The sequence below is a fragment of the Delphinus delphis genome, chromosome 9 (genome assembly GCF_949987515.2).
Source record: "Delphinus delphis chromosome 9, mDelDel1.2, whole genome shotgun sequence".
Lineage (NCBI taxonomy): Eukaryota > Metazoa > Chordata > Mammalia > Artiodactyla > Delphinidae > Delphinus > Delphinus delphis.
In genome coordinates, this window is record NC_082691.1 from 100,049,603 (window position 1) to 100,072,010 (window position 22,408).

Here is a 22,408-nt window from a genome sequence, read left to right on the forward strand (position 1 = left end):
GACCCCTTAACTGCTAAAGCCCACTCAGTACTCAAAATGCAGCCCACCCTCCTTTGCAGCCGGCCCTGGCTCCCCTGCTACTAGACTGCGTTGTCTACAAGGGAGATGCAATGGCACAACTGGGGTGGGGGAGCAGCACACCCCAGCTTCGCATTTGCAGACACATGCCCCCTTCCTTTCTTCAGCTGTAAAGTGAGCACAAGAGCACCTACCCTGCAGATCACTTGCACTGGGATAATCCGGCAAACTGCTGGACACAGGGTCTGGCTTTTGCTAAATGCCCAATAAATGTTACCTGTCACTCCCATGATTAATCTCTCAATCTGATCGCAGCACTTCCCTGCTTAAAACCATCAGGGGTTCCCTGCAAAGTTCTAGGACAAGGTCAAACTCCTGACTTAGGGCACCCGCCTCTTCCAGGTCCAGCTCCACCTCCTTTCGCATCACTGCTTCCCTCCCTCGCCTCTGTCCCTCTGCACCTGCTTTGCCTCAACCTGGAAAGTTCACCTCTTCCTTGTGGCTCCCGGGTCAGCCTCTCTGAAGGGCTGCTCAGGCTCCCAGGCTGGGCCAGTGCCTGCCATCTGGGCTCCCGTTGCCTGCACATCTTTACCCTGGCACTGATCGCACTGGACTGTCATCGGCGGACTCACCTGTCTCCTTTAGCAACCTATCAGCTCCCTAACCAGCCTGGGGTAGATTCTCTCCCAGGGGTCTACTCTCTACAGTCGATATAGGGTGAGTTTACCTGACACTCCATTGGGCAACTTGGTTTCCAGATTCTATTTCAGAAGAGGATACATTTTGACTTCCGCCTTTGCATTCACTAGGCATGAGTCTCCTGGGATCTTCTTAAAATGCATTCTGACTCAGCAGGTCTGGGGCCAAGCCCGAGATCGTGCATTTCTGACAAACATCCAAGTAGTGTCAACGCTGCAGGTCCCGGGACACACTGAGAAATGACTCACTCCCAACCTCAGCCGGGCTCCAGCCAACTCATCCTTGGGTCTCAGCTCAAACATCACTTCAAAAAGGGCTTTCCCGACACCTCACTTCAAATGAGACCACACTTACTCCCTCCTAGAGCCCAGGCCTCACGTGTGCTGTGTGAGGCCTCCCAGACCAGCACGGAAGCCCGAGGCGGTGCTGGAGGAGTGTGCCTCTCGGTTGAAGAAAAAAAGCCTTCAAGCCCCACACCCACATTTACTCCTGTGAGCTTCTGGCACAAAGTCTCTGAAGGGGGCCTGCTTGTCCTCCTGAGGGAAGAGGGCATCCAGGAGGGTGCAGAGGACTTCCTGCCACACTGGGGATTCTGAGGACTTACCAGACACCCCCGCCCACCCTGGCCAGACTCAACTTGAAAGCAGATCATCTAGAAAGGCCCACCACGGCTGTCCCTTCCCCTGGGGCTGCTTCTTGCCCCACCCAACCCCTGCAGCAAACCCACCAGCCACTGCTCGAAGAGACGCCCCCAGCTCACGATTTCTGTTTCAGCAAAATTAGGAACAGGTGAGCGGGGATGGCACATCTCGGTGAATGAACTCCCAGAATGAAGCTCACATCACACAAATCGCCCAGAACCCTGCAGGCCGGTCCAGCTTCCCGTGCTGTCCTGTCCTGTCCCCTCCCTCCAGCCTCCAGAAGTGCTCAGGGCCTTGCCCTCCACCCCTGCCCCCTCCCGACAGAGTGCACCACTGCCCACCCACAAACAACCAAGAGCAGAGCCCATCGATGCCCCTACCCGGGTTGGGATGCCACCCCACCCCTGGATGTTCAGGCAGGCCGGGCAGGGAGCCTCCCCTCCAGGCCCGGCCTCTCCATCTCCAGCACGCTGAGGCTCCAGGGCGGGACCATGTTCTCTAGGACGGTGATGGAGGTTCATTTTGAATCCTTTCTTTATTCCATCACAACAGCCTACCCTATCGTCCTATCACCCTAAAGTCTCCACCTGTGCCCCAGCTCATCTCTCCTTGGCCACAGCGGTTCTGAAGAGGCAGGCGGCCTCTCGGAGGCTGAGCCTCAGATCAGGGTCTGGGAGCACCTGGGAAACGCTCCTGCCTGCGGTCCTCGATTTGGGAGGAGAAGGCACGGTGACGCCCAGGCCCGCAGAGATGCTGTTTCTCCCTGGACCAGGTGGCAGATCAGTCGGGCTGGAATGACGTCCTCGGCAGGGTGCTCGGCGACAGTTCTCACTTTGTGCCACAACAGAAAGAAAAAAAACCAAACACCAACAGTCCCATCTTCAGCTAAGCTTTCCTCAGGTGACAATCAAACAAAAAGGAAAAGTCGACGTGATTTGGCAAAGGCTTCTTAAATTTTAAATTAAAAACAGAGAAAAACATTCACACAGAAGAGATTCAACTGTCTGCTTTGAAGAAATATATTAAAGAAGATGAAAAAGTTAAAAAAAAAATCAAACCCCAAATAATGGTAAAAATAGATGTATCCTCTGTAAAATTCTGGACTAATCTACTGAGTCATTCGTATCTATTCAGTATCAGAGCATAAGGTGAAATACCAAAGTATAAAAAATTAAAACACAAGACAAACCAAAACACCTTGACAGACTGCCTTTGAGCAAGCCCACCGGGCTCGCAGCTGGCTCAGGCTCCAATGCCGAGTGCTGGAAGCTTCGCTGTCTGGTCCCTGCCGCGCTTGCCCTGAGCAGACCCTCAAGGCCTTCAAAGTTCTTCCCTGGCCCTGCTCAGTTCTGTGGCATGTTCTTCTATAAACTTGCTCAAATGCTCCAGATCTCTGTTTCCATCCTCAAATTTAATTGGGTTCTTTTTGTCCCCGCTGGGGGAGAAGTAGATGGTGGGGAAGCCCTCGACTTTGTAGCGGTCGTTGGTGACATCGTTGGCCGTGGCATCCATCTTGGCGATGACCAGATTCTTGTGTCCCTTGTACTTCTTGCCCAGGGCTGCGTACACGGGCTCCAGCTGCTTGCAGTGCCCGCACCAGGGGGCGTAGAATTCGATGAGGACGTCCTTCTTAGGGTCCATCACGATGGAGTCGAAGGTCTTCCCCACCACGACCTTGACCGGCCCCTTGTTGTTCTTGGGCACTGGCTGGGATTTGACAACTGGCTTCAGTTTTCCTGCCGAGGAAAGCAAGCAGAGGAGGAGTGTGAGAGCCGAAAAGCCCCGACCCTGGTGGCTCTGACTGGACCAGGCAGTGAGGCTGGCCTGACGTGCAGGACATGGCAAGTCAGACGCTGCCAGGGCCAGCCAGGGCCTTGTCTCCAGAAGCCCACTGCCAGTTCTTTGGTTTCCTCACGTCTTCTACTTTCCCAGTCCCTGCAAAGGCCAGAGAGGGTGCAGGTAGTTCCCCACAAGGCCTAGCAGACGCTGGGTCCTGTTCAGTGAGGCTGTCACAAGAGATGCTCCCGATGCAGAGGGGTTACTAGGAGGGTGGGCGCTGCAGGCTGGAAGCCACGGTGGGGAGTAGACTGAGCAGTGACGGACAAGGAGGTCTGCCCGTCAGCCGCCAGCGCTGGGGACCTGGGGCCATGTGCGCAACCAGGTGAGAAAGACGCTCGCCTTGATGCCAAAGCAAGTTTTCCTCATACATGAAACTTACGTCTAAGTCCAAAAGCCTGTTGTACTTTACATATTTTAAAAATAAGGCTTCTTGGGCTTCCCTGGTGGCGCAGTGGTTGAGAGTCCGCCTGCCGATGCAGGGGACACGGGTTTGTGCCCCGGTCCGGGAAGATCCCACATGCCGCGGAGCGGCTGGGCCCGTGAGCCATGGCCGCTGAGCCTGCGCGTCCAGAGCCTGTGCTCCGCAACGGGAGGGGCCACAACAGTGAGAGGCCCGCGTAACCGCAAAAAAAAAAAAGGTTTCTTGAAATTTCTAAGACGCCTGCCTTTTATTCTATTATGAAAAAAAAAAAAAAGAGACAGAGAAAGCAAAAGAACAGGGATTCTCCATCCCCATCTTCCCATCCCTCAGGTCCAGGAGGAAGCCTGGGCCAGGCCCCCGACAACCAGCCGGTGGGGCCGCGGAGGTGGAGGATGGTGGGGGGATGGGACGGGGGGGCTCACCTTTCTTGAAGGCGCTGACAAAGGCGCGGAGGGCGTCGGCATCGAAGTCGTCGGGCTCCATGGCGAACCTGCGGCCGCCCTCGTCCAGGATGGCCGCGTTCACCTCCTCCCCACTCTCACTCAGCCCCAGGTCCTTCACCTCCGTGGCGAAGTCGTCCTCGTCGGCCACGGCAAAGGTGTACTCGGGGAAGTCCTTGGCCACCTCCAGGACCTTGTTCCGCCAGAACTGAGTGGCTGAAAGGGCACCGAGGGCTGTGAGCCAGGCCGCAGCGGCTGAGGCTCCAGATGCCGGGCGCAGACCCCGGACCAGCCTCGGGCCACAGCCCAGGGCCCCTGCCCGCAGGCGGGTCGGGGTTGGGAGCTGGCCTCGCCCGATTGCCCCCGCATCTCTAATCTAAGAGGGCCCAACTCGACTCGAAGCTCCCCTCGTGCTCAAGCAGAGAGGGAAGGGGGTAGGGACACAGCCCGGGAGGAAAAAGCCCCTGAAGCCGTAAGTAACCACACACCCCAGCCGCCAACCCGGGCCTCACCGACGCGGTAGTCGAAGCTGAAGTCCACGCCGTAGTACACGACCACCAGGGGGCGCCGCGAGTAGCGCTTGGCCTCGTTGGAAGACTTGCGGTGGCCGACAAGGGGCAGCGTGTGCCTCAACACGTGCTCCTTGATGGCCGAGCTCTCCGTGGAGTCCTGCAAAAGGGGGCAGGTGAGGTGCAGCTGTCTGTTGCTGTCGATGGGAAAAGCCATTTGCTCCAAGAGACGGGCACAGGGGCCCCACTCAAGTCCACCCAGTGATGCTGGGGCCCCTCCTCCAGGGAACCCGAAGTGAGCCTCTCGGGCAACTGCAGAGGCCACGTGCCCTTCCCTCTGGGTGGGGGCCTGCGGTCCAGGTCAATCAGGTTCTGCTGGGGGAAGGCCCGGCTCCCAGATGACAGCGGCGCTAACACGGGCTACACTGGGCACAGGGTCCCACCTTCCCCTGGTCTGATCCTCACAGCAGCCTCTCTGGGCCACTGCACGGACAAGGAACACGGTGCCGTGATGCGAAGCGCTGCTGGGGCTCCGAGCTCTGCCTGGAGAAAGCCTGCCCCTGACTAGCCGCGACACTGAAGCCGGGGGCAGGGGTGCGGGCAGTGTCTCTCAGGAAGAGCATGGGGCCACACAGCTGCACGTGAGGGCGGCACGGCCACCTCGCTCTACAGGTGAGGAAACCGAGGCCCAACAAGGTGCGGCTGCCTGCCCAGCAGGAAGTGATGGACGACCACTGCTCTCTCCCCCTAGGGCCCATGTCCCATCTGCAGCGATGGTCAGGAGGTGGTCCCAGGTGGCGCTGAGAAATGGCAGGCCGGGCCAGGTGGGAGGAGGCAGCAGGGACGAGGCAGAGGGCAGCTGGGCTGTGGGGTGTCTTTCATCAGGACGGCCCCTGGACCAACCATCACTCAGGAGGTGAGCTCAAAGCCGAGGGACCCAGGACAAATGTGCTCCCGCGCTGAGCACCTGGCCCCCGCGGGCCCGAATCTGAACTCAAGGCCAGAGCCCTCCTCGCTTACGTCTGCAGCCAACAGGCTCCCCTCACAGCAGTGCTGCCTGTGCTGACTTTACACCTGGCTTCATCTTACCTGTCCTGCCCTTGTCTTCCCTTTGTCCTAATTTTTAAATCAATTTTTTAAAGTCACATTTTATCTGTTGTGTGCATTTTTTACAAAGCAGCCTGAAATAATTTTTGCAACCAGACGGTATATAAATAATACCAAAAGAGCAAAGTAGCAGTGATGTGTACAACAGACTGTGGATCTCAACCTTTTCAGGTCAAGGATCCCTTCAAGAATCTACTGAAAGCTGCAGACAGCCCCCCTTTCCCAGGAGCACACACACCATACAGAACTGTACCATCAGGGCCCCTCTGCGGACCCAGAGCCAGTATCTCTGGATGCTAAAAAGAGAAGCTGGAGGGCAGGGGGAGAGATGAGACCACCCCCACACGTCCTGGCTGGGGACGGAGCACACCTGCATTCTCTCCTTAGTCTGCTCCTAACTGGTTGTAGGACCTCCAGCCTGTTGGCTCACTTCTCTGCATCGTTCTATCAAATAAAATATTTGGATTCAAGGTGTAAGGTTTTTTCCAAACCTGAAGATCTGTTCAGTGGAGTGCGGAGCCCCTGTGAAGCACTCGGAACACCAAGCTGGACCCAGGCTCACCCTGGGCTGGGAGCTCCCTCCGCCCCTCTAGAGATGAGTGTGTCACCCCCTTAGGAAGACCGAGAGTGGGGGGACATAGAGGAAAGAAAGGCCAAGTCCACGTGCCACGTCCCACAGCTTCACCCAGTGAACAGAGAGGCCCGTCATCGCTTCCTAGGCCTCAGCGCCCAAGCCACCTGGCGGCAAGTGAGGCTTGGCTCAGACCCAGCAGCCAGCACATGCTGGCCAGGAGCCACACCAGCCACGCAGGCCGCTGCTGGCCTGCCAGGAGCTATAAAGACCGGGGGAACCCTTCTGGCAAAAGCAGGTGGAGCTCTGCCAGGGGCCAAGGCCCCACGACCCACGAGGTATGTGTGACCCCAACCCCCGACCGCCGTCCCTCCCGCGAACCCTGACCAAGAGACCATGCCGATGAGATGCCCCGGGGCTGGCATCCCTCCCCCACCTGGATGTCCATCACGTGGCTCTTGGGCTCATATTTGGACTGGAATTTCTCAGGCTGCATGATGACCAACTTCCCCGGGGAGACTTTCAAGAACTTGGCTATTTCAGTGTGGAAAGTGTGGTGGAATTTGTAATCCTCTCTCAGGTGGTTAGCTGAAAAATTAACAGAACAACAAATACACGACTTACTAAATTGCTTAAATGATCTAGATTCAACTCACTACCCACCATCAGTCAAAGCAAACGCCCAGAAAATGTGTTCTTAACCACGAATGCCGTGTGGACTACATCCAGAGCTGAAACACTTGAAAGGAGTCTGGAGTTTACAACCTGGTATAGATGTAATCCCTTAAAATCTATATATCTTGGAATTTATTTTAAAAATAAACAATCTTCACAGAAAAACTCAGAGCTAATTTGTCAGGCGCTACGGTCGTCTGTGGCCTCTGATGCTGAGAAGCACATAACCCTGGACAGACAGCCCAAATCCTCCTGCGTCCGTCACAAGAGCCCTCCATCCCCACAGGGAGTTTTCACACCCAGCACCCTTTGCAGGGCTTTGACTGCTCCTCCCCGAGTTGTTGGGTGGCCTGTCTGTGGGCTGCGGTTCTTCTGCTGTACATACTTTAAATCTCAGGAAACTCCCCAATGCACCCCCACTGACTGAGGATACTCTAGAACAGGGGCTGGCAATCTTTTATGGGAAGGACCAGACAGGAACTATCTTGGCTTTGTGGACCCCACGGTCATGACGACCCAGCTCTGTGCTGATCAGCGTGCAAACCGTCCGGTGTGCTGTGTTCTAAGGGAACTTACAAAAACAAATGAGGACCGGATTTGGCCCGTGGGCCGGCCTGTCAACCCCTGCCCCGGACCCCCCAGGGGAATCACCTCAGTCCCTCTGCTCTGTCCTCGCTGAGGCATCCACACGCACCCTGAGCGGAGTGTGGTCCCAGCACTGGGTGAGGCGTCGCCCCACCCGAGGGCAGCCTCTGACTGGCTATATATAGGGACAGGTGGCTGAGGGCACAGTACGTGTCTTGCAGGAGGCAGGGGAGACCTGGACAAGCTCACAGCTTTTGGAAGCTGAGACACACTTCGACTGAAATCGTAATTTTCGACCTGCCGACTGTGTGACTTCAGGCCTGCCAGTGACTCACCTCCCCGAGCCCCAGTCCCTCCTCTGTAGAAACAGGACAGGGCACCTCTCAGACCACTGTAAGAATGAAACAAGGTGGCCCACCCAGAAGGCACCCCCGTTCTAAGCCGCCAGGCGCCCCGGGTATTTGTTATCAGGTGGCCCTGGGTGCAGAGACAGAATCGACTCAAGAACTTCCTGCCCGCCCTCCACGTTCACAGACCCCTTCTTCCCGCCAGCCTCCCCTCTGCTCCTGCCCCATCAGCTTCCCTGTCGTCCACGCTGCATCTCCAGGACTGTCTCTGGCTCCTTCCCCACAGTCTACACCCCAGGCCCAGTGACCGTCACCCCTGCCTGAGCCTAACCTGACCGGCCACGTGGGGTCACACGTATGTCAGACTGGAAGTGAGGCAGCTGGACAGGCAGCACCGGGCCCACCCAGATGTATAGCACCAGAACCCACATTTTTTTTTTTTTTTTTTTTGCGGTACGCGGGCCTCTCACTGCCGTGGCCCCTCCCGTTGCAGAGCACAGGCTCCGGACGTGCAGGCTCAGTGGCCATGGCTCATAGGCCCAGCCACTCCGCGGCACATGGGATCCTCCCGGACCTGGGCACAAACCCGTGTCCCCTGCATCGGCAGGCGGACTCTCAACCACTGCGCCACCAGGGAAGCCCCAGAACCCACATTTTGCCAAGATCCCCGGGGATCTGCATGCACATAAATGTGTAGGTTTGGGGACTCCGTGGCTGCCTGTGGCCCTGGGTGGGCTAGGGGACCCCTCTGCAAGTTTCTAGCACAACTGGGTGACAAGGTTACTGACTGAATCAGTGAAGACCGAGGAAGCACAGAGTTTAGCTCTACTGTATGTTTTACAACGTTAATCTGCATTTGACAAACGCACAACCGTGACTGCGCAGCAGAGATTAGCACTAAGTGGCAAGCAGATCATAACTGCTCCTTCGAAGTAGAAAAGCAAACTGTTTTGGTGTGTGTGACGTGGGATGAGGGGTGGAGGGCACTCAGGAGCTGATGAGGACCAAGAGGATCCTGACCGTCCCTGAAAAGCCATCTTTTGTTCATGGCCTAGGGACCGTCCGGGGAGCGAGGATGCCAGCCCCCACGGGACACCACTGACAGCTGCTGGTGATAAACTCTGCCTCCCGGCCCGGCAAGACCAGCATTCAGTGTGCAATCAGCATCCCCAGGCACTTTGCTAAGCACTTCCTCCAATTTATCTCAACTAATGTAACAGCCTTCCAAGTAGGACAGGTCACCGTGTTGGACGTGAGATCTCCGAGCTGATCAAGTCACTGACTGTGGTCACGGTATTCGAACACTGGCAGAGCCAGGACTCGAACCCAGGTCTGATGCAGAAACCCTCACTTTCCGGTCAAGACCCTACCCCTGGCAGAGGGACTGCATCTGGGAAGGGGCCCCTGGAAGGGGCGGGAGGTAGACAATGACCTTGGATGAACTTGACTGTGCCCCTCCCCTCCTTCTCAGAGGCCAGGAGGGGGACTGTGCAGCCCTCTCATCTATTTAGTAAGAGGTCATATCACCCACGTGCAATGAAAGCAACAGAGAACCAAGCCCCAAGCCGAGAAAGGAAAGCCTGTTCCCACGTATGCAATCTCAATTCTCCCATCAAGCCATCCCCTAAGTCGATGCCCAGGAGTTTTATACAGAAGCAGCAGACTCCCCAGCAACCTCAGAGGGCCCGGGCCTGGGCACTCTGCCCTGCCCAGAGGGCCACTCCTTACCAGCGTCCTGGTACCGCTGGTAGGCTGGGTCGCTCTCCGCCTTAAAGACCCCAACGATGATGACATCGTCTCCATCCTTCAGGAACTCCTGCACCTGCTTCAGGGCCAGGATCTGCTTGGACGGTGGCCCGGACTGCTCGATCATGTAGTCGACGATCCCTGGGAGCAGAGCACACGCCTGAGGGGCCGCTTGGGGCTGTAGGGCACTGTCCCCACAGCTCTGCCGGCGCCCACACGCACCAGGTGCTTCCCTCCCCACTGAGGCCAGAGGAGGTGGCAGTACCGTATTTTTCCCGTGGGCCGTTGTAATCAAAGGGCTTTCCCTTGCGGAAGATTTTCAGGGTGGGATAGCCGGAGACGTCGAACCTCTTGGCCAGGTCTGTCTCTGCGGTGGCGTCGACCTTCGCCAGGGGGATTGGGGGAGAGCGCTTGCTCAGCTCCTTGGCGGCCTTCTCATACTCGGGGGCCAGTTTCTTGCAGTGTCCACACCTGCGAGAGGAAGCAGTTCTGTCAGGGGCCTGTTCTGGTGTGGATGCCACCTGCCAGGTAAGTGAAGCGCAGAAACCCAGCCCGCACTCCCGGGTGACTGGAGAGATCCGGCCAACCTCGGGATGCCCCCGGGTGAGGGCGGGGCCCGGGCCTTCCCCAGGGGCCAGCAGGATGTGGCCTCCTCCTTCATGGGGGTGGGGGGACGCACACAACACACACACACCCGAGACATGGGTGGACAGGGGCATAACCGTGACATGGGGTAAGACGTGGGAAAGGCCAAGACAATTTTCTTGGTTGGAGAGCTGGGACAGGTAAGGATACCAGTCAGTGGTGACTTCACACAGGACGTGAGGGTGAGCTGGGACACAAGGGATGGGCAGGAAGTGGACGTAAGCCTGTGAAGGGGGCGGTGAGGGGAAGGGACAAAAGGCAGGAAGCTCTAGGGGCCCTGGGGCTCCGGCACAAGAAGGGAACACGTCTTGAGTGTAAAGCAAGAGTCAGGGTCAACTTCCAAGATTCACTCCGGAACAGTCGAGAGCAGAGACGAAGACAGAGAAAACCAAGGTTCAAACATCTCAGGAGGGAGGCAGCAAGGCCCGGGGGGGAAGCGGGCACTGCCTGGCGCACGGCTGTGTCCTCCAGCTCCGAGGGGCCCCAGATCGTTGGGTGGCCCCCCTATGTGGCCCACGTGGCTTACTCTCCCTGCAGGCTCCACGCTTCAGGCCTATATTTTAGCCTCATCCTACCCCCCAGGAAAGACTCTGTGAAACCACCTCTCTCGGAACACGCAGCGCCCCACTCTGCCCACTTGTGCACGGCGGGGACTTTGCACCCGCCTGCTCTTCGGCTAGCCCTGCCTCACGTGCGGGAGTCTGTCTCTGCCACCCCCGGCCCGTGCCTGTACCGAACACAGGACGGGCCTGACCAGTATCCGATAACAGGTGATAGACACCATCTTACCACGGGGCATAAAACTCCACCAGAATGATGCCTGAGTCATTCACCACCTCATCGAAGTTATCTTTGGTCAGCACGAGTGTGACTTCTGGTGGAGGTGTCCAGTTGGGCTGGGAGATCTCTTTGACCTTGGCCACAATTTCTGGAAGAAACAACACAAGACTGAGCACATGCAGGCCCCCGCTCCAGGGGTGGCAGGTGGTGAGGGGCGAAGAGAGAGAGCGGGGCCACAGAACAGGATCCATGTGATTTCCTGAAATCCAGTCACATCTACAGCCAGGGCCACTCTGCACAGTTAAGAACCAGAGGCCCACTGTTTCCAGCAGCTGTCCGTCATGGGTCCCCTGCCACATGCACCCGCTGCGGACTGCTCGAGACAGTCCAAGCCCAACCCGACGAATGAGACTTCCGTTCCTAACACGCCAGGGTTCTAACTGCACTTGAACCCCGAGAGGTCATCTCCCAGTGTTTGACCACACATGCCTATTAATAGTTTTGGGGGCATCCTCTTAACTCGTACAAATACATATGTATTTAGACACGCACATCTAGCACTGGCATGTTACACGCATCATAAAACGTAACCAAACTGGAGGAAAATGAAAAGAGAAGCAGCAGCTCCCACGCCGCTCAGGCTGCAGACTGCGAACGGCCCTTCTGTGGCCTGCTTCCCCGGAGATGGATTCAACGCCAGGCCTGGGACACTGAATATATTCTCGCAAAGCACTTTCCAAGGGGTTCTTAGGAGCAGTGGCTGCAAACTTTTTCTCTCCTTTTTTGCCATAGAATCTACCAAGGAGCCAGGTCTGAGACCCACTGCCGCAAAGCACGAGCTTTCAGACTGAAGCGCGCACAGCAGCACCTGCCGGTGTAGGCAGAGCCGAGGCCCTGGGGCCATCAACGCAGGCGAGCCCCATTATTATTAAGACGCACTGGGAGGGCTGGCGCCTGGGGAGGCCACTGAGGCAAACTCTGCTCTCAAGACTCCAAACTGGGCCACGTCCCTAGCTGGCAGGTGTCAAGCGCAGACCTCCAAATACACAAGTCTGTCACAGGACAGACTCTCGTACCAATTCAAAGGGAACCTTGAGATCAAGTCCACGTGACCTCACACTCCGTGATGAGGAGCCCAAGGCCCAGCAAGGGAGGCCCTTGTGGGGGACACAGGGCTACGTGATGGCAATGAAGACCCCAAACCTATTCGGTGCTATTTCTACTACGCTATACTGGGAATGGAAAATGCAGCACAAAGCAATCTTTCTTCTTAAGTGATTAAGAGATACGCTAAAGGCTACCACAATGTTATTTTCTCATTCATTTAACGAAACTTATTTAGTGTCTGATGTGAGCCAGGCAGGGACCCGTCGGGCCTGGTTTTAGAAACACTGTCTGGCTCCGCACACCAGTGGTTCCAACGTGGGGCTCTGGACCTGCACGCTCGGCAAGCCCTTAGAGCTCGCAAGAAACGCAGGTTATTGGGCTAGACCTGAAACTTAGTGAATCAGAAGCTCTGGGCTGGGGCTCGACAGTCTGTCTAAATGAGCCCCCTCAACCCCACCCCACCCCATCCCACCCCCCGTGAGTCGGATACAAGCTAGACATTCAGAAGCACCGCTCCAGCGCACTACCAAGACCCATGACCTATAACACACCAGCTCCAGACCTTGAGTTTCATGGTCGCCAATGGAAGAAGATATCCCCTCCCATGCAAGGACAAGTTTACGTTGATCCAAGTTTCCGCGAACATTCCATCAGGGATCACTCCCCGTCCACTCAGCTTGGCTTCCTTTCTAATATCCAAATTCCCCTCCCATCACCCCCTCCACTTTCCCTTCCAGGGGGAGGGAGCCCTGTCCCCGACTTCCACCAGCAGCTCAGAAGCCGCTCACCTTCCTGGGTCCTGGAGCCCTCGTAGTCGATGGCCTGCCCCTTCTTAAGGATCTTGATGGTGGGATAGCCACTCACGTCAAACCTGCTGGCCAGCGCCGATGCCGAGGTCGCGTCGATCTTGGCGACAGCAATGGGAGGGTCATTCTCCCTCAAGGTAGTGGCGATTTTTTCATATTCTGGAGCAAACTGCTTGCAATGCCCGCACCTGAGAATTAGATTTCCGGAAGAAGAAGCAGGTTAACTGTATCCATGGAGACTTAAATCCAGCAACACGCACACAAACGGGGACACTGGGACCAAAAATGTTTGCAGTTAACAAGAAACACAAAACAGGGGAGGCCAAGGCAGCTGAAAGTCAAACAGATCCAGGTTCGAAACTCAGCTCTGCTGAGGGAACATGCTTTCAACATCTACACCCCAGTGTGAGGAGAAAACTCTTCCTGAAAGATGCCGTCTTTTCCACTCCTCTCAGAAGCATACGGCAGGGTTTTCCAGAGGCTACGTGATCGACGATGATGTCAGCATTCTGATGTGAACATGTAAGAGGGCTACTGTTATTTAAAGATGGCCTTTTCTATTTCTCAGTTTTAATTCCCGATACGGTAACTACTGATAAACATGATCCACATAACAAGCTATTTGAGGTCCTCAATTATTAAGTGTTAAGGGGTCCTGAGAGAACAAAGTGTCTGAGAACGGCTGATCTATAAACCAGGAACAATGTAACCTCAGAGGCCTGTCCTAAGGGCTGTTTAGATACTTTTACAAAGCATCTCACACTGTGCGAGACAAACAACGTGAGAACGTCTTGACTACTTTGCCTCCGAAGTGAACCAAGGAGGGCAGGAGAAAGGGGAAAAAGAAGACGGGATTGTGAGATGGAAAAAACAGCAAAAGAGAGGTGGGGGGAAGGAGCCCAAGAGTTATGACTGGCTGCCCCGTGAGGGTGAAAGATGGGAAAAGAGGGGCTGCTCCCCCAGGGCCCATGCACCTTTCCTATGGGAGGCCCCAGGGGCTGCACTGGGCAGCCACCAGACTCCGGGCAGGAGGAGGGGGTGGAGGGCGGAATCTGTAACGAGGGATGCGCCTGTCACCCACGCAGGTCTCTGTGTCATCACAGCTCGTTAGCCGCCCCCAGCTGTAACTAGCAGAGGACGTGTTCACATTTTTAAGCACTGGATCTGAAACGAGCGGGGTCCGCGGTCTGTGAGGGCTGGCTCGTCGGACGCTCAATGCAAATTGGCAGAATGCTGAGCCCCTGGCGCTCCCGAACCAGGAGTCTGGGTTCCTGCACCCGGACACTCCCACCCTGCGGCGTCCGGATGACTCTGAGGGGTCCAGCCTGGGACACAGAGGAACCCCTGGTCCATCTGGCTGAGGGGGGTGGAGCGTGGGTCCTCACCATGGAGCGTAGAACTCCAGCAGCACCGTGTCTTTGTCAGCCACAAAGTTATCAAAGTTCGCGTCATTTAGGACTGAGACACCGTTTTCTTCCTTAACTTCCAAGTCATCGCCGTCGTCCTCGTCCTCGTCATCTTCCTCCTCCTCGTCTTCCTCCTCAATGGCATCCTCTTTCTTAGAAGAATCTGTGCAGAAAATACCCAGACTGGTTAGGAAAATGGTGACCCTCCTCCTTAAAAATCTTCCTAGAGGGACTTCCCTGGTGGCACAGTGGTTAAGAATCCGCCTGCCAATGCAAGGGACACGGGTTCGAGCCCTGGTCCGGGAAGATCCCACAGGCCGCGGAGCAACTAAGCCCGTGCGCCCAACTACTGAGCCTGCGCTCTAGAGCCTGCGTGCCGCAACTACTGAAGACCGCGTGCCTAGAGCCCGTGCTCCGCAACAAGAGAAGCCACTGCAATGAGAAGCTTGCGCACCGCAACAAAGAGTAGCCCCCGTTCGCCACAACTAGAGGAAAGCCCATGCGCAGCAACGAAGACCCAACGCAGCCAAAAATAAATAAATACGTAACTTTACTTAAAAAGAAAAAAAAAAAATCTCCCTAGAACCCAAAACCCTCAAAATGGTCACGAGTCCTGCGTGGTCCCTGGGGGCCTCCCCGACCCCAGGAATTTGCATATCGGGTGGCCACTTAAGATTCCACTTAAAGGGAGGTCATGACTAAAAGACGGCTGAAAACTGACTACAGGTCTAGAATTTAAAGTCTAAAAACTGCAGCAGGACTCGCAGGGCAGGACCAGCCCCCTCTCCAGACGGAGCACTCCCTCCCCGGCCCTGCTCTGCAGGCCTCCAGCCCAGGTACAGAGAACCCGCCGTCCTGCTCCCCAGGCACAGACCTGATGCACCCCTTGGGCTGCCCCGCGCAAGGCTCCTGACCCATATGCACGCTGTGCGCCTCAGGCTCCTCACTTCGTGGGCCCCCCACGTCTGTGCTCAAGGGCCAGGCTAACTTTCACACACGTGTTCCTCTTCCTCACCCTCTCTGCTTCCACAGGCAGGAAGGACTGCATCTAATCCCCCCCCACCCCTGCCCAATGAATGACTGACTGCCTGGTCCCCAGATCAGTACAAACAGGAAACAAGTACTGGTCTCAACTTTTCCACCCTGGAGGTTACTCGGGCTGACTTTGTAAGTAAAATATGATGCCCCACACTCCTCCCTTCACATTTCAGCCTTTTGCTGAAGGACTGTAACACCCGTGGGGCTGTTTTTTATGTGTATGAGGTAAAAATGCCACCCCTTTCAGAAATGGATTAGGATTCCATCCTCCAGAATGAAAAGCTGAGAACCAGCACTTGTTTCCTGTTCGTACCTTTGTAGGACGCCCTGCCTGGAAGCAAAGTACTCTTTCCAGAACGCAAGCATATGAGCACATCTTATTATCAAGGTTCAACTGAATTTGTTGCTGAACTACAGGTACCAGAAATCCTGAACGGCAGTTCTCGTTACCCAGGTTCCCCAGCTGCTACCACGCCAGCAAACAGAACTGCAGCCAGCACGATTTCATCAACTCCAAAGGCAGAATGTTTCAGAGCCAATTATTTATTTTTGGAGATGCTTCCCAGGAGAGAAACCAACACCGACAGCGGGACTGAGGTCAGGGCTCGAAAACCTGCCCTCGCGATCCGGGAACCCCTGGGACTTGACCAATCTTAGCCACCCCTGAACTGATCCAGTGCTGGCTCTGCAGGTGCTCAGAAAAGCCAGGAACTGGTCTGGGCAGGGTGGCAGCTTTGCTCGGTATCATTAAAATCTACCAATCTGCACACTAATTGTCAAAAGTAAATCAAAAACCCACCCCACCCCGCTAAGCCCCACTTTCCTCCACATTGTCCCTTCAAACACCCACTGCTTTTTCCTTTCACATCCCCCCCCCAACTTAAGGCAGAAGTAACTCCATTGCGCAGGCAGGAGAAACGGCTCTAAAATCCAAAAAGAACACCCACCAATTTGAGGAGTACATACCCAGCAGACTCCCATGTTTCTTGGGGCAGGTTACCGGCCCTGCCCGCAGTCTTCCTCCCGCCCTCCCCGAGCTCCCCAGCCACCTCGCCACTTCCCTGCTCCTCATCAGGGACCCTGCGTGGTGGTCAGGCCTGCAGAAGCCCCAGGCCCCCAGCACTGTCAGCAGGAGGCTTGGGGAGAGCAATGAGAACCAGGCTCCCTGGACGTGGAGGGGGCAGGACCCAGAGGAAGACAACCTGGGCTCAACCCCAACGCCACCTCTCAGGGCTGTGGCCTCAGCTCGTTTCTTTACACTCACGTCACACTGAATCCCCTTCCACTGGTGACTGGCAGCCAACACGATACACCCAGGTCCTCGGGAATCCTAGGACGTAACGCTTGAGAACCTCCGGGTTTACGCCGGCTGGCTAGGGGCTCCCGGTACAGGAACACTGCCTACAACAAACTTGCAGGATAAGTACTAGCTGACCCATGTCGGCCTGCAGAACCTTGTCACAGTGGCTTTCAAAAGGCTAGTCTGACCGCCCCTCACTTGAAAGTCCCACCCAAAATGACCCACATCAGGGCTGCAAACCCGGGGGCTTAATGTGGGGATGTCATGCAAGTTCTCTGCTCCTGTCGGGGACCTAGGAAGCACCACACGCCTTGCCCCCGATCTGGGTGCTCCCACGGCCCAGAAGCCCTGCTGTGGGCAGTTAGGTAGATGCCCCAGGCAGTGCATCTCCACTCTCACCGCCTGGCTGCTCAGCTCAGTCCAAGAATCAAGTTTACTTGCGGGCAGACGGAAAGACTGGAGGAAGGGTGGAAAGAAGGCTCGGGAGAACTTAATCCTCTCTTCAAGCTAGGAAACACAGCTCAGGGAGGAAGAGGGACTCGGCTATCTGCTCAATGCACAGGGATAAGGTGAATTTTACAAAATGGAAAAGCAAAGATGCCTTCCTACCTACACCCAGCCCGAAGTGGTCTGAGAGCACTATTGGTAATGGGGCTCTCACAATTAAATGGGGGTCCATGAGTTATCCTGGGACAGAGCTCCAAACAGTGAATTCATTTCTTGACACTTTTTTAAAAATTGACTTTGAGTTTATATTTTTAAGGATAAACAAAATGGCAGAACATTCCCTACATAATTAAGGATCCTCAATAGCATTAAGGCGTGGCTCCCCTTTCCATTCCTCCCCAAGTTGCAGACAATCCCCAGGGTTGACTCCTCTGCAGCTGGAGAAGGTGCTGGCTCTATATTCCCATGGACTAAAACCCCACACATCCGGACAAGGAAAATATCTCAGTTTAATGGGGAGACCACTCTTCACTGGGCTTCACTTTTAAAGTTGGACATTCTAGGATAGAAATATATCCAAAGCCTTCCAGCACCTTCTGGAAGGGTGCCATCCTCCCCTGCGTGTAGTCAGTGAAGCCTCTTGCATCATCTCCACAGCCTGCTTAGCTCACCCAGTAAGGCCACTCCTGAAATGTAGGCCCCTCCTCTAACCAGGTCACTGCAACCCCTGCCCACTCCCACCAGTACATCTGACAACACTGGATCCTGCCCAGGCTGGACACCAGCGGCTCCTTATAGCATGTCCTCATCTGCCTCCTCAGCTGGCCGGTCTTCCAGCCCCCACCAGGGAGGTGCCCATAAAAGTTGGGTAAATCTTACCATTAGGTCAATACTGAATAGAAAAAGAGAAATTTGTTATCAGATATAACATCATTTAACTGATATGTTTTATGCGCCAGGCACCATGCTGGGCACTTAAGCACACTCTCTCATCCCCCGAGGGAAACACACTACATGCACTTTACAGAGGAAGAAACAGAGAGCTTTAGTCACCTGCCCAAAGGCACAAGGCTACTGAGTGGAGGGTCCTGACCGCTCAGCTGCTATGCCATGGTGACACATAGGATTTTCTTCCCAGGATGCCCCAAGTTTTACACGGACTCGTTTGATAATTACTTTCCAGAAAGGAAAAGAGAGGGGCAACTGGACAGTTCCCCAGCACTGTACCCAAGTGAATTTCCACTTACTTTAAAATCTAAACCAATCCTAAATGAAAGCAAGCAAGGGACTTCCCTGGTGGTCCAGCGGTTAAGACTCTGCACTCCCAATAGCAGGGGGCCCCGGGCTCCAACCCGCATGCCGCAACTAAGAGTCCACATGCCGCAACTACAAGAGCTCACAGGCCACAACGAAGATCCTGCATGCTGCAACTAAGACCCGGTGCAGCCAAATAAATAAATAAGTAATAAAATAACTAAGAACCTGCATGCCCAGCAGTGAGGCAAAAAAAAAAAAAAAAAAAAAAAAAGGTTTTCCTTAGGGAAAACCCCCTAAGGACAGGGACCATCTGGGGTAGAGGCAAGTGTGGCCCTAAAATAAATCCACGGGATGGGTTATCTGTGATAGAAGCTGAACGTGAAGATCCAGGGATGGGAAAGAGTCAAGGTAACTACTAGAAGCCCCCCCCTACCCAACTGCAGAGATTCCCGGGCTCACCCCAGAGGCGGCTACTTCCCAGGGTCTCCAGTGCATTAGCGACCTGTGACCAAAATGACAGATTCACTCTTCCTAATAGCCCTTGGTGTCCACCCATGTTTGCCACCCTTCCAGGCCTCTTAAGAATCCCCGCAAAATAGAATCACTGGATCAGAACCAAGACAAAGCTAGTTTGCTCTTTGGCTACGTTCCAAAAACTACCCTCCATCTCCACTGGTCCTCAAACTTTAAGGTACCTCCCAAAGTTTACCTTGCCCATGAATCAATGAAATGTTTAACATGCAGATTCGAGGGCCCACTGCTGCAGTCCGCTTGGGTGTATTTTGGGACTCTGTATTTAAATAAGCACCAGGTGATTTGGATAAAGGTCCTAAGACACTTGTAGGTGACACTACTCTCTAGTTCCTGTTGGCAGGTAGGTGTTCTTCTCACCAAGCGTTGGTTTTTAACCTCCCTTTCTATGTGGGTAAAGACTCTTGAATCATTGACTTGCATAAAAGTTACTCAAGCTGTTTAAAAGAGTATAAAGTTCACAGTTCCTTTACACACTAACGTTAGAAAAAGGGGTTTATTTATATTGGAACAAACTCAACAGGAAAAAACTCTAGTCACCTAGAGAAAGGCCAGAGAGGAAGAAGTTTAAGACCAGTAATGCGATGCCCTGTTCTCTAGGAATTAGCACTCTTTTCTTGACTAAAACTTTCCAATTTTCCAAGTTCTCTTACACCATTTTTTAGCTAGCCGACTTCAAAGAAAAATGCAGGAGTGATGACTAGTAGCTGCGAACCTTCCTCCCAGAGCGGGCGCTTTATGGGCAGGGGCCACACTCATCCTTAACTCCCACAACCCAGCGCAGTGACCGGAACACACAGTAGGTGCTGAATAAATGCTCGCAAAAGGAATGCTATCTCCGGTTTCCAAAAGATGCAAACCAAGCCATTCCTTTCTCCCTCAAACCAGAACCCTTGAGTTACTTATATACAAATCTACAAACCACAGTTTTGAGACGAAAAATGCTTGCTGCCCACGGTTGTCCCGAGAGCTCCCACTTGGGGCTTCGTGCCCTCGCCCCTTCTCTAAAATCTGTTTTGAAACCAGAGGCCCCTCTCCCTTCACACTCCCTGGACGTGTTAGCCTCAAATGCTGAACCAGTTCCCAAGCTCCCGTTCCCAGGAGCGGGAAGTCAGCCTGGACTCGAGGAAAACCTGAGCAGAATCACGGCGAAGGAGCCAGCATGCAAAGAAGGCACTTTACATCCTGTCCGCGTTCAAGCCTCAGTGGCAGCCCCGGCCGCTTCGCCGCCCTCCTCTCCCGGATCTCCCAAGCGATGCTGTCCCCCGCTACCGCCCTCAAACTGCAGCACGTCGGCGGTCCGCGCGGCGACCCCGCCCACAGGCCCGGCCCGCCGCCGCTCACCTTCATCCGGGCCCTCTGCGCTCGCCGCTGCCAGCAGCTGCGCCAGGGCTAAGAGCAGAACGAGCAGCCAGGCTTCCCGGGGCCTCATCGCGGCGATGCGGAGCTCGGCCTCCTCGCGCCGACGGCCACTGGGCGATCCCAAACCTCTGGCTCCGGTCTCGCGAAAAGAAACGAGAAGTAAGGAAAGAAACTCCCCCCCCCCGGAAGACCTAGCCGGCAATTGACTGCGGGCGGGGAAGCCGCGGACCGGCCAATCCCAGCCCGACCTGGGGCGGGGGCCGCGTGCGTCGAAGTGCGCGTCCGAGCGCCAAAGTGCGCGTCCTAGCTCCCCAACACAGTCCCCAGCACAGTCCTCAGCGCAGATCCTCCTCCCTGGCCTCCTCCGCAGGCCCCGCGGCTCCGGCGTTTAAAGATCAGAGCGCTACCGTGAGGTGCCCCCTTCTGATTGGCTGCGCCGCGGCCTCCAATCAGCGGCTGCCACTCGGTTTGCCTGGAGCGCACAGGCTGAGAGAGGGAGCGGGGGAGAACAAAAGCGGCGGGCAGGGGCCGGAGGGGCGGGGTCGGGCTACGGCTCGGGAGCAATTGGCCGGTGGAGCGGTAGGCGGGGCCTTGGAAATGCGAGGCGGGCGGGGCTCCAGGCTGCTGATCTGGGCAGGAAGAACACGTGTCCTTAGCAGAACGTTGGTGAGAGGGTACGTGTGCGCAACTCTGGGGGACGGCGGGGTGGGGGGGAGGGCTCAAGAGCGAAGCGGCGGAGAGGCCCGAACTAGTCTGTTGGTGGGAAAGAGAGAGAACGGGACTCCGGAGTCGGCTTCATGTTCGTGGTCTTTTTGGTTTATGCCTGCGCGAATGAAAGTTGGCATTTCTTTGCTGGATTAAAACACAAATTGGCCTAGGGACGGGGGTCGCATGCAGTAAAAGTGAATCTAGAACTAGGATTTGGGGAAGCTTCTCTCTAGGGTTTCATCTATGAGCAGGCCATCAGGTGCGTGTCTAAACTTTGCTTCATGTTATCAGTTTCTCCTGATTTTACGCAAAATCTATAGGTTTACACAAGTCTAAATGTAGGCTTGAGGTCTTCCCTCTTGACAATTTAGGAGGAAAAAAACTAGATTAAGATAGATAATGATTTTTGTACGTCAAGCCGTGATGTGTTTTAGGGTTTGAGATTTCTTTAACACCTGTGGATTCGTATGCCTGAAGAGTTACGGAAGACAAATAGGTCAAATTAACAAAACTCGAGGGTCCAGAAGTATTTTTCTGTGTATACAGATTGTCAGGAAGAAAGAAAGCTAACTACTCACAGGCTTTAGTAATTAGAAAGTTTTTTATTTGATTTATTAAATTTAATAAATTTCTATTGAACTACTGAATCTGATGATACTCCCCTCAATTTTGTAGGGCAGGAAGACATTATTCAATTAACTGTAACGACAGGATGAGTATGCACTAAGTGATTTATCAGAATGCTCTGAATGTAGAATATCAAACAGTTGAATACCATTTTAAGAAACTCTTCAGGAGGCTTCCCTGGTGGCGCAGTGGTTGAGAGTCCGCCTGCCGATGTAGGGGACACAGGTTCGTGCCCCGGTCCGGGAAGATCCCACATGCTGCGGAGCGGCTGCGCCCGTGAGCCATGACCGCTGAGCCTGCGCGTCCGGAGCCTGTGCTCCACAATGGGAGAGGCCATAACAGTGAGAGGCCCGCGTACCACAGAAAAAAAAAAAGAAACTCTTCAGAAAGATAGTGTGCCCAGCCAAAATTTTTATCTTTCTTGGTAGTTTCCTCTGAATCCTTATTAAACTGAGGATTGAGAATACCATTTGCCCAGAAGTGGGACAAATACAATCAATTTCACTAAGACCCTTTGTTGATCCAAGGTATGAGAGGAAACCTCTCAAAATGCAGTATATATGTATGTATACAAACACATATATATGAAATCAGTAACATATTACTTGTGAAATTAAAGTAATATTTTCTTTTTAAAAAACATTTAGAGCAATGAACAATGAATGAACAGTTCATTCAACAGCAAAACATTAGTTTATCAAGTTGAAAAGCTCCTCACTTTTTCTTTATCCCCAAATATCACCAGGTTTGGTTATATGGGTACAAGTAGGCTGCAGACCACTGTGTTCAGGGTCAG

The 22,408-nt window shown here is 54.6% G+C and overlaps 1 protein-coding gene across 1 annotated transcript; it reads right to left on the reverse strand.

Moving 5' to 3' along the window:
- Positions 1–1,180: 1,180 nt before the first annotated feature.
- Positions 1,181–20,662, reverse strand: PDIA4 (protein disulfide isomerase family A member 4). Its single transcript, XM_060021059.1, has 10 exons — positions 20,260–20,662; positions 14,322–14,505; positions 12,919–13,124; positions 11,033–11,171; positions 9,864–10,069; positions 9,581–9,739; positions 6,682–6,833; positions 4,571–4,727; positions 4,041–4,274; positions 1,181–3,094 (listed from the first exon to the last, which is right to left on the reverse strand). Exons 1-10 carry the CDS (start codon positions 20,345–20,347, stop codon positions 2,679–2,681), a joined length of 1,941 nt encoding a protein of 646 aa, XP_059877042.1. The 5' UTR covers positions 20,348–20,662; the 3' UTR covers positions 1,181–2,678.
- Positions 20,663–22,408: the final 1,746 nt, after the last annotated feature.

Coding starts and splice junctions, on each gene's coding strand:
- PDIA4 (XM_060021059.1), bottom strand. CDS start 20,347: ATGAGGCCCCGGGAAGCCTGGCTGCTCGTTCTGCTCTTAGCCCTGGCG. Junction 11,172..12,918: donor GGGCTCCAGGACCCAGGAAG/GTGAGCGGCTTC, acceptor TGTTTCTTCCAG/AAATTGTGGCCAAGGTCAAA. Junction 4,728..6,681: donor GCCACGTGATGGACATCCAG/GTGGGGGAGGGA, acceptor CCCCTTTTGCAG/GACTCCACGGAGAGCTCGGC.